Source organism: Phoenix dactylifera, unplaced genomic scaffold (genome assembly GCF_009389715.1).
Source record: "Phoenix dactylifera cultivar Barhee BC4 unplaced genomic scaffold, palm_55x_up_171113_PBpolish2nd_filt_p 001364F, whole genome shotgun sequence".
Classification (NCBI taxonomy): domain Eukaryota; kingdom Viridiplantae; phylum Streptophyta; class Magnoliopsida; order Arecales; family Arecaceae; genus Phoenix; species Phoenix dactylifera.
Window position 1 is genome coordinate 73,292 of NW_024068688.1, and position 12,685 is coordinate 85,976.

The 12,685-nt window shown below is 38.2% G+C and overlaps 1 protein-coding gene across 1 annotated transcript; it reads right to left on the minus strand.

Moving 5' to 3' along the window:
* Positions 1-218: 218 nt before the first annotated feature.
* LOC120108496 (NAC domain-containing protein 35-like) lies at positions 219-2,296 on the minus strand. Its single transcript, XM_039122092.1, has 3 exons — positions 1,923-2,296; positions 1,548-1,816; positions 219-900 (listed from the first exon to the last, which is right to left on the minus strand). Exons 1-3 carry the CDS (start codon positions 2,128-2,130, stop codon positions 367-369), a joined length of 1,011 nt encoding a protein of 336 aa, XP_038978020.1. The 5' UTR covers positions 2,131-2,296; the 3' UTR covers positions 219-366.
* Positions 2,297-12,685: the final 10,389 nt, after the last annotated feature.

The window sequence follows — 12,685 nt, forward strand, 5'->3', positions numbered from 1 at the left end:
TCACATGCCTGCAAGGGTACTGACATACCATGTCCATATCCCTTGGCAGCTGTCTCTGCAAGTCTTCTGACACTATTATTGGATACCTAGAAGTGTAACATCGACAAGCTAGAAACCAAACATCCAATCTTATGTGATGACTCTCTTCTCTCTCCAAGCTTGTCTTAAACCTAGCTACACCATATAGACCAGAGGTTTCAATGAAAGGAAACAAGAAATTATACAATGAAATTAACTAAAACTTCATGAATTACAAGTTAACAACACAGTTCCATCCACATCGATCTAAACTTGTAGTTAACACACCAAAAAACAAAAGATAAATATGCATAGTAGGTGGATTATTTCTATGTGCAATGCTGTTACTCACTTGAAAGTAGTGAAGTCTTTTCCTGCATCATGGAGTGGATTCCATGACCAGAGCTTGTCTGAAATGGTTGCCAGTGAATTGGGCGTAAGCAGATGCGGTGGCACCGGTACGAATTGGTCGGTTAGATTCAAGTAGCCTTGGTGGTAAGCTACCATTTTGCTGAACTCAGCAGCTGTTGTGGTGGCTGTAGAAGAAGTTGAAGGGAGTAGGGTGCCTGCTGGTACCAGTGTATCTGATGAGTTCAGTGAAGTCCCTTCTTGTTCGAGCGATGTGGTCATGTTCAACACCGGAGCCGTCGCGCCATAAACCGACATGTCATTTGCGCCACTGCAAACTCCCACTTCATGGATGTTCTCTAACTCTGATGAGGAGGAATCTGCAGTGAGCGTTGTGAAGAAGGTTGATGGATGGTGATTGTTCTTGTGCTTTTTATCGGGTCCGGTAGCATTGGAGGAGAATGGCTTGTGCATGCCGGAGAGTTCGTCTCCAACCCCACCTCTCTTGTACACTCGGCAAAGTGAGATTTCAGCCTGAAAAGAGACACAGGGTCTTGCCTAACTCAACTCCAAATAGAAACAGAAACAACAAAGTCACTTTAAAAAGAAGGAAAAAAGAGTGTTTTGGATACCTGAGAATTTTCATTAGAGAAATATCCACAGCAATGAGCAATGAATGCTTCTGGAATAAGAAGCAATAGTATTTATGTTTTTTAGCCAAACAATGTTAGGGAGTCTAAATATACTGTTAGTTCGGCTTGTTGGCATCACTCTTCCAAGGGCTTGCTCTTGATGAAGAAGGCACCGGGTTTCTTCAACAGAAAAAAGAGGTCCAGGGTACTGTACAAAAATCTCGCTAATAATATAAATATTTTGTGGTGGGAGTACGATTGGTGCATCCACATTGAAAATGATATTTCCGACTAATTACTTTCAGTGTTTGTGTTGTAAACTTTTTCAATTGTAGTATTAGAAGCCAAGAGAAGAATGACTTAATCTTAGAGAAGGTTTACTGATCATTTTTTTGGTTATATCATGAATCATGTTTTGCTAAGAATTTTCTTCCCCACTGTATGAGACCATGAGGATTCAAAACAAAAAAAAACAAAAACACCTTTCCTGTTCTCCTTTTTTTCGAACATCAGGCCCAATAATGTATACAAGAATTTGTAGAAATTTACCTTGTGATTCCGATCAGTTCCCTCCTGTGGCAAACGGTATTCATTCATGATCCAACTTGTTCGAACGCCTTTCGGAGCTTTCCCGGAATAGAAGACAAGAGTCTTCTTCAGTCCAATTGGCCTAGAGTTCTCGGACCGTATCATCTTGTCAGCCCCAGTAGCCTTCCAGTAACCTGAGGTTGTCACCCGGTTCGGCCTATCACCATTCCGATACTTCCGATCTCTAGGCACGTAAAAGAACCATTCCTTCTCTCCTATCGTAGCAAATGCTGAAAAGAAGAAGAATCTGCGAGTCAGTAGCCTGAAGTTTGCGTCTAAAGTTCTAAATCCATGAAGAGATGGAGAGCTGTAAGGAAATTAAGGAGGCTGTCGAACCGGGAAGCTCCCATGGGTCATAGCGGTAGAGGTCGAGGAAGATGATAAGTTCCATGTTGAAGCGCTTCCCCTCGACCTTGCGGCGGAGGTAGAACTCGATGAGCTCCTCCTCGGTCGGGTGGAAGCGAAAGCCAGGCATCACTAGATCGTGCTCATGACCATCCTTTTCGCCGTTGCCGCCGCCGCTCATTGCTGCTGGAATTACCATAGAATGAAGCAGCCTGTGATGTTCATTGTCTTCTCCCTTCACCCATACTCTCCTATATACTTGCCTGCAAGTGGAGTCTATCGAATGGACCGGTGCAAGTGGTGGAGAAGATATATGTGGAGGGTGAGTTACTATTAATTGTAATTTCTACTAGATTACTAGTAGCACTATGACTGTTCTCTATTTTATCCCTCTTTTCACTATAAAGAGGTGAGAAGAAAAGAAGAGGAGAAGAGAAGGAGAGAAAATGGAGGGTTAGTAGAAAGATTTCACGACTTCAGGGAGGGCCTACATGGAGGGAGAGAGGGAGAGAGAGAAAGAGAAATAGAGAGAGAGAGAGAGAGAGAGAGAGCTCCATGGAGCTGTGAAAAGATGTGAAGGAGACTCTCCAAGCTGAGGACAACTTGGCGGCGACCTAGCTCTTAGAGGTGGTTGGCTGTCTCGGGTCCTCTTGTCTTTTACCCTGATACGATCTGGAACTCTTGGAATTTCTACAAGTTTTTTTTTTCTTCCTTCTTTTTGGCTGCTTTTCTACTCATTTATTTCTCTTCTCTTTCTCTTCATTCTCCATGTATGTGCCCACAAAACCAACATAACCACATAAGAAAGAACAAGCTCATTGGTGTAGTCCACTGAAGCCTTTGAACTTATCACCATCTATATGATCATGCACATTTAACTTATTCATTCGAATTATATGAGTATACTTTTTGTATGCGCACTCATGCATGGTATTTTTGTATGTGACCTTATCTATATACTGAAAATGCCCACAAAAAGTTCGGCAGTTGATAAAGAAACATCTCGCTAATTTCAGAGCAGCGAAGGAGAGGATTACTAATATGATACTATCTTATATATAATTTTCTTCAATATTTTTACAACTGAATGGTGAATTCATTTTGGTTTGTTTGCGAAAAATCTTAAGCAACCAATTATCCAGATCCTCTCCCAAATGATCTTCTTGAGTCGCTATAAGCGCAACTGGTCCACCTTCGTCCTTATCTACAGCAAGTATAGGAACCGTTTGACATAGAAGCACCTCAGCGATTTTGTATATATATTTACTACAATCTGAGGTTGAGGGTGAAGTACACGAAGGAAGTGGAGCTAAAATACATGGATCCGATCTATAGTGCTTTTGTTGAAGATGAAGATGATCCTATGATTAGATGGCTTATGGGCCAACAGTAAGAGCTGAAGCTTGATGAACGAGGATCGCCTCCATGACCAACCAATTTTGTAGCCAGCGAGTCTAGGATCGATGCAAAGCAATGGACAAAGAGTAATATTATACACATCTTTCTAGTTGATCAGCCATAACCACAAGAAAGTCGATCACCACATAACTCCTTGGCCAGGATATCCTTTTAGAGATATGATCGAGAAATGCTTAGATAAGGCCACTACGCTATCCAGTCGACTCGGTCACAAGAGCGACATACATCCTCCCAACATAGTCAACTAGAGAGGGGCACGAAGGGTAGGCAGGCAGCGAGTAGCACGAACGGTAAAAAAGCAGCTGCCCAGACACTAAAAAAAAATAAAAGCACTTGCAACCCCAACGAAGAATGTGGAGGAGGAACTACTTTACTCATATTTAGAGACCACGAGCAACATTTCTGATGGTAATAGATCTGCTGGCTAAAGAGGGAGTGGAGGACATAAGACCACCATTTAGAAGACACAACCGCATGATGGTTTTCAATTCACCGGTGAGTCCCAATTTATACATGCTATACAAGATAGGATCACGGTACACAATCTGGTGGAGCCTGCGAGGATCCAATTACATATAGAAAACATACTCCTTGAGGTCATTCAGGAGGATATGATGTAGCTATAGATGACCTTGCATGTGAAGTAGAATCCATAGACATATTAGGTTAAGAGTCATATACTGGATTCTATTATTCGCAGCTACAGACAGCCTAAGACCCATACGGATACGAATATAGATATGGTGTGTCCAAGGCATCTTTCGGTGACTACTATTCTATGTAGTCTAGAGTATCTTATGGGTTGGATTTTACTGTTGGCTTATTCGGATAAACTCCTTCACAGCGATTTTATGAGTTAGAGGACACCTTTTAGAACCAAAGCTTCAGTGAGAGATCCGAGAATGCTTATAATCCGGAGCGCATTCTTTATAAGATAAACATATAAGACTACAATACCATTTGGTTAGAAGAGTGGGTTGATGTGTCTCCTGACTATGCTAATAATCGGATTTCTATGAGAGACATCGTCACTCGACAAAATTTTAGATATCGGTAAGTTGTTATTCTTTAAATATATGTAATTAATTGTATTATTTTATATTTTTCATCTCACTACTTGATTTGATGATATTTCATATTGCTTCTTGTAGCATATAGCATCTCACTAATCATTTTATGTTTTGTATTATTTTAAAATAACAAAATATTAAATCAAAATCAGAGAAACATAAAAAAATATCAAAAAATTTAAAAAATCAAATTGGACTTAAAATCATTAAAAAAGTTAAAAAAGATTAATTACCAATTAATTATACTTGAAAAACTCAAAAAAGGAGGGGGCATGCCGGTACAGAATGGGTACATATGCCCAAGCGTACTATGTGTCGATACAGTATTGAACCGGTACCATACCAATCCGTCCAGCGACCAGTACAGGTCCTAGCACCGGTTCAACATACCTTAATTAGGTCAATTAAGAATATAAATACTTGATATTAATTTCAATAATTTGGAGAACACCATGATTATTATTGTAATGTATTCGCAAGTCTCTGAGTTCTTAAAATTCTTGAGGTCACAAGAATGAGGTATATAAGTGTAAGGGCAAGGGGTTTGGGTAATAATATATCAGCAAGGGCCAGGAGAGAGACATTTCTGTTAGGCATGTGGGGCTGGGGTGGGGAAAATTTTTTTGCTAGGCATGGTGAAAGTTTTGGAGTCAAAGTGAAAGGTGTGATCGCTTTCTTTTGATGAAGACAAGGAGGACCACCAACTTATTTATCTTGTCCTTCTTCTGACCTTCGATGCCAATCTCACCTCACAACCTGCCGAATGAACCTTTTTGCATTTGATGGCCTCAATTCAAGTTGGCTCCAGGGGTCATTCACCTAGCCCCATCTCCTTGCTTGATGATTCCATCTCCTCGCCTTTCTACCACTCATATATCCATCAAACCTCCATCTTCATGGCCAATCCTACTTGGCCCTTTCTTAGGGAAAAAGCTAGACCATGTCTCATTAGAATGCTAGACAAGCACAGGGATCCATTAAGGAATCATGGGAGGTTCTAAATGTAAAAAAATATAAAATATATAAATAAATCTACCTCATCCTATCAACTTAAGCTTTTGGAACAAGTGGTGATTTTAATATGGTATCAGAGCAAAGGTCCTGAGTTCGAACCTTGTCTCCTTACTCTTTATTAACCTCATTATTAAAAATTTCACATGTTGGGCTCTCCCATTAAAAAAAAGTCCGGCCCACATATAAGAGAGAGTGTAAGAAAATATAAAATATATAAATAAATCTACCTCATCCTATTAGCTTAAGCTTTTGGGACAAGTGGTGATTTTAACACCAAACTGTCACCATAAAACAATGGCAACCTCTCTCTCTCTCTCTCTCTCTCTCTCTCTCTCTCTCTCTCTCTAATGTGAACATCCATCTATGAGAGAAAGGAATTGGATGTTGAGATCCTATAATGGGTGTGACTGGCTATGCCTAGAAGTATTTGGAAACAGGTGAGGTTCCACAAGCATCCCTCAACAAGCTTACAATTGTGTATATTTACAAAATGTTAACTTTTTGGAGAGTGAAAGAAAAGAAGAATCTTAAGATGCATCTTGCATTTTGTGTCCCTTTAGAAAAAGGGGGGAAAAAAATCTTGCAGTCTCTGTAACTTGGAATTTGTACATATAAAATCAAACTTCAACATCTAAAATCAAACCAAGCGATGTGGTCTTTTGAAATTATTGGCACCACCTACTCATGCCCATGAATGCAACTAGTATAAGGATGAATCAGATCAACTATATATAACTCAAGCATGTCACACTCAAGCTCTGAATGATTCCAACATGTCCTATAAACTTGAAGATAATTTGGGAAATGAGGACAACTTCGACCGACCATATATCGATGTATTATGTGTCATGTCTCACTTCATTGAATTCAAAGTTCAAGACAATTCTAGCATCAAGGGGTGGCCTTCTATTGGACATAATTGTTGTGGTCACCATGATTTGCATATAAGGTCATTTTACGCCATTAAGGACCCAAAAGACTACTTGTGAATCAGATTAGAAGTAATTTTCAAACTCAACTTTCTCTTGTCTCTTTCTGCTGGTTTAAGATGGTTTTGCCTGCCGAATTTCTAAGATTAAAACTAATGGCTATGGCGGAAGTGCATATCCATTCATCAACACCAACATGACGCAAAGGTTAAATTGGATAGTCAAACTTCCAACGAGAGAAGAAGCATATTGTGTTCAAGGAGGCCAACGGGACGGCCGACTAGGTGGCCTCCTATGTAGCCTACTACTTAGGTGGTTTTGTTTGGGTTGGAAGTGGGTCTGTTCTAGGGCCATTACGTAGTATTCTATTTTCTGATTTGTTAGCCTCATTTACACCCATAGTGTGAGCCGTTGTTGCACCAAAAAAAAAAAAACATATCTTCTGTATAGTACCATTTCTCAGAAGAAAGACCACTCCACTTGTAACAAATTTAATACTGTCTGGAAGACTTAAAACGCATCCTTGGCAAATCTTTCATACTCATGCTTTAAACACTCAAGGGTTCACTTTACATGGAAAATAAATTCTCGACAAAAAGTCTTGCCAGTTTCATTGAGGAATATAATGAAGCACATATTCAAGAATGGCTCGGCCTCTCTCAATTTCGTGACCCATAGTAAAAAATATGCGATGCCTCACGTTGCAATGGAATGTTAAACAATCATTAGAAAAGTTGGCAGTTAATTTACTAAGAATACTTCAATTCAAGGGCTGGATATACTAACTTCTATTAGTGTAATTTTAGAAATCACGTAAGAAACTGTATCAGCTTATACTTTTTTTTTTTATTAGTATGATACTGTATCAACCTATATTATTTTTTTTATTAGTATGATCTTGTTAGAGTGATTCCAGAGATCACATAAAAATTTGTATCAGTCAGTAATATTTGCCTTTGTTAACGTGATCTTATATCAACTTATATTATTTTTCTTATTTGGAGTATATACACTGGTATATATAACTCTTGAAATGTACCAAATGTGATGGACCAAAAAAATAAGATCTTTTTTCTCTCTCTTTTTCTTTTGTTTTTCTCTTCTTTTGTAAATATTTTATTATGGTATCAAAGCCACCGATCACCTAATCTATCTCCATCATCTCTTTCACTTTTGCTGTGACTGTCGTTGCTATATCTAGAAGCTTTAAAGATCCTCATTGTTGATCTATCAATCTCTATTTTCTGGTGAATTAGCACCCAAAGATCCTTTTTTTTTCGGTGAATCCACATATCCTCTGTTTCTCCGCATATTCTCTTCATCATTTTTCTTCTCAGCTTCAGATCTTCGGTTGTCCCTCCTCACCATCACTCGACTTTTTTCTCTCCATCTCTAGTTTTATTTGCTAATTCCGGCTCCTTTACCATCTAGTTTGAGATCTCTTGCTCCTTTTTAATGGTATCTCTATCTGTGAGAATCATCAACCTTCGGTTGCCTTTTATCTGAACTCTAAATAAACAACCGAACTCCAAATACGCTTGAAATCAGGAACTAGAACTCCTCCAACATTCAAGAAGCCAGGAAAAGATTTAACTACAAATGCATCATCTTTACTCCATCTCCATTGAATAGTATCCTTGACATCAGCATGTCTGACTGAAGACAACTGAATCAAATGCCTGAAGTTCCAAATCGAGATATTGCCATCATAGTTATTCTAAAAAATTAATATTCCACCAGAAGAAGTCATTAATCCAAATTCCCATTTTCTTGATAGCAACAGGAGGAGGAGAGGCAATATCAAATAATGATCCAAAAGCCATCTATTCTTCGAAGATTGATTAAAAAAGCCTGCACCCAAAGAAAGTCTTCTTCGATAGTATGAACAGATTTCCGCATCCTTCCAAAAAGAGTACGTGAACAATAATTTCCACCACCATTTCAAACAATCAACAGATTATCTTGTCTATTTATATCCCTGGATCGAGATTCTTAAACCATCAATCTATTTGTGACCCAAATATCTACTTCTGCGAGGGGCCTCATCCTTTGGAGGCACAAGCACCTGCAAGGTAGCAAGCCCTTTTGTCCTCCCTCGAATAAACTATGTCAAAATTAGTTTGAATTTTAAAAGTGATCAATTGAAGAGTTTGGAACGAAACGAATGGATAAAACTCTTTTTCTTCTAAATTAATTGATAAACAATTTTTAGACTAGTACCAAGATTTTTCTGTTCAGCAATCAAAGATTGTGGATTTGATTCTTGGATGGTGAAACCTCAAAAATCTAAAATTATGCACCATGGCTGGGTGTCCCTCCCTTCCTCACTCTCCTAAAGAATGTTAAGTTTTTTGGATGAGTGTAGTTTCCACCAGGCCACGCACGTATACAGGAAGGCGAATGGTGCCGCCAACTGAGTTATCTTTTTTGCGGCTCACCACTCGAGAGGCTTTGTCTGGGTGGACCACACATCATTGCCAGAGGATTTATGCAGTGTTTTGTTTTCTGATTTTGTTGGCCACATACACACTCGCCGGGCATGAACCGCTATTGTACCAAAAAAAATGTTAAAGTTTATTTTTTTGATCCACTATATTAGACCAATACATGAGATTTATGTTCTCAAAAATACTTTTTAAAATTTTTGATTATTCAGTTTCAATTAAAATTGAAAAATATTTTTTTGTAATATTCTCAATGAAAGGAATCTTGATGGCATGCCCATGTTTTTCTATATATAAAGAAATATAATAGAACCCTCATCATGTTACCTTTCATTTTTCCTAATAAAGTTGGTTTGATTTTGCCCTACTTTTTTTCTTAGAAAACAAATATAAACTATCTGCAAAGCAAACAGAAGTTAAATATAGCTTGATAAAGTGATCTCGCAAGCATAGTCCGCATACTCTAATAATGTGCCGCTGGCACACTATTCCGAGCTCATTTTTGCCTGTGATTACCCTCTCATTGGTAGTTAATTTTGTGGAAGATTTTTTACATTTATTTCCTTCTAAATATATAAAATTATATGAATATTGTTGTAAAATTACTATTTGCATATGCAGTATTATAAAATACTTATTTTGCAAGTATACTCATATCGTCTGAGTTGTTAAAAAATAAATAGTTTAGAATCAAAATAATTGAAATATCCTTACGGATAAACACGCAAAAAAAAGAATTTATAAGAATATTTGTTACGCCCCCGCTTCTGCGAGGCACGTGAGGCACCTAGTGCCCACATGAGGGGGAAACACGGGGCTCCCCTGCCAGATATTGTCCGATTCTGGAGGTTCACGCAAGCTGCAGGATTAGGAGGCACCCGCCTCATATGCCCAGGCTCTAGAACGAGTCTTTCCAATGTGGGACTATTGGGCCTCACACCCTTCCCACCATCGGACAAGAGCCGTTCTCGGCTCTGATACCAAATGTCACGCCTCCGCTTCTGCGGAGCACGTGAGGCACCTAATGCCCACGTGGGGGCGGAAAACACGGGGCTCCCCTGCCAGATATTATCCGGTTCCGGGGCTTCACGCAAGCGTCCTTCACCCCTTCCCGGTTTTGTTTTCCACCCAAAACGCGTCTGCAGGATTATGAGATACCCGCCTCATATGCCCAGGCTCTGTAACGAGTCTTTCTGATGTGGGACTATTAGGCCTCACAATATTTATGTACTTTTGCATACACTTAAAAAAATCTATTAAAAAAAATGATCAAACTGTGCCGAGACTCGTCAAATCTATTATGATTCGGTTGGATCAATAAGTCAAAAGAAAGTCCAAATTATATTGTTAATTTGTTTTATTTAAGATCTTAACTCAGTTAAATTGAAATATTAGAAAATTATTTTGATAATACTATTCTCTATTTAATTTTAATATAATTATTATTATTTGACTTTGTTGGCAGCTAATTTTGTTGGTATGTTTCTGAGGTTCTGTGGCCCAATTTGGTTAGGTGACCTGTTGCCATCATGTGGTTCCTGTAGGGGACTCTTTTGGGCGGTGGCACGCAAGCCCTTATATTCTTGTGATATAACTTATAAGAAAGAAATTTAGAGATGGGACGGGAAAGGCCTAAGGGGTGCCACAGTTTTTTGAAAAAAATATATATATTTCTTTTTCATTCAATTCCTAGTGAAAGCTAAAAAAAAACATTTGGGTCAATTCAAGATGAGTTGTATCACGCCGACCATGACGATGTAACTTTCAATTTATCTACGTGCGGGCATAAAAAAAAAAAAAAAAAAAAAAAAAAAAGTATGAGCTGCCTTGAAAAAGTAGACATGCATATTTCATATATATCAATAGACAAAATATTATATAAAATATATAAATAAATTTATTTTTTTTTTAAGTTTAAGTTTTTGAGACAAATGATGATTTTAACATGGTATAAAAGCAGACATCCTGAGTTCGAAGTAAAAAAATATAAAATATATAAATAAATCTATCTCATCCTGCAAGCTTAAGCTTTTGGAATAAATGGTGATTTTAAGCTTTTTGGAATGAGGTAACTTTATTTATATATTTTATATCTTTTTACAGTTCTGATATTATCCTGTGAAACTATTTTAGATAAAAAGGAGTTAAGAAAGGAAGCCAATAACGGGTCAGAAAGCTCTTTAATCTTATTGTAGAACTATTTATCATTTTTTCTGAGAATAGCGGAGTCAAGTATCCAACAATGGGACGATATTTTTTGCGATCGTTTTCTTGTCAAAATTATTTAAGTAGAAGAAGATCTCTGAAGCACACTGAGCTTCTTTGTGATCATTTTTCTTGGTTTTTTTTTTTTTAATGCGTCCTATTTGGCATGACTAATTCAAGAGCTACAACCTATTTGATGTATATGGCTACTGTACCGCGATATATGATGCATGTGACTTAGAGTCCTTGGAGTACTGTATGATGGATGATTGTGATTCCATCAATTAATGAAATATTTGATATGTTTGGACGAATTGATACAACACTTGTCACCGTCATTTTCTTTTGGTTTGTTTGAATTGGTCCAACACTCCTTCTAAAACATTAATCAAAGAAGAACACAAGGATTTATAAAGATGTAGATGTTTGTGAGGTTGAAACTCCCATGGTCCATGGGCACAAAAAGACTTATATTCTGAAAATATTGTTACTAAATAAGAACACGTGTACATGTACATGTACACTGTACAGGAAAGGAAGCCACACTTTATAACATTATTCTCCTCTCCTTCCAAGAGTCAAGTAAAAAAAAACTTACCACTCTGAATAGGCCATGGAATTGAATTCCCTCGTATGTTACGGTTTTAACATTTAACGGACTAGGGGCCGTTGGATTCATCCAATTGATATGGGGGGTGGGGGATGATGCTGGCACAGCTCTGGCGTTGACTCTGACGTTAACTGATAGGATTGGGCCCTGACCCGTCGCTCGGTATGTCTCGTTGTGGGGCTGCACCATTTGCTTCTCTGTAGATATGTGTGGCCTGATAGGCGCCACACTCCTGCAATAATCTACGAATATCGAGGAGCAGCGGCCTACCCTCACTTGCATGATCCCGACCCCGGATCCAGTCGATCACCGTAGCCAAGTCGCCCTTGAGAATGAGCCGGTCCGTACCAAGTGTCCGTTAGGCATAGGAGATGCTCTTCCAGGCAGCTCTGAGCTCAACACACACCACCAAAGAGTCGAAGATCCATTGAGCCCCTACCGCCACTAGTCTGGAATCATGATCTCTGATAATGAAGCCTGTGCCTCCACCTCTCCCATCATCAGCTACACTGCCATCAAAATTTGCGGGAAAGGATGATCGTGCCATCTCTCTTGGAGGGGAAATCCATGCAAAAAAAAATTGATTACTAGAAGGAGAAAATTTCTTCGCTATATTAAAAAATATGTTGGACTTTGCGGTTTTGCCATTTTTTTCTACGAATAAAACATTATTTGATTTACAATTCAAATTTTATTATACAATAATCATCAAGATGAACATCTTCGAAATCAAAATAGGATACATAACTAATCTCAATCCATTCTCCTGCATCCAATTCTCACATCCCATGAGATTTTTCTATGCTTCCGATCGTTTTCTCTCTAACCTAACCCTATGCTCTACCAAATCATTTTTTTTATCTGTCTCTCTGTTTTAGCAATCTTATTCGCCTTCAATCTCTATATCCTTTTTTTTCATTTCTTATGTATCAATTTAATATTATTTACTATTTATCAATTTTTTGTGAAATACATATTATGTACCTCTATGCTAGTTTAATTTTGAAAAAGGGATATAAGGGATACATATTAAAATCTACCTACTTTGATGCTCAAGATGTAC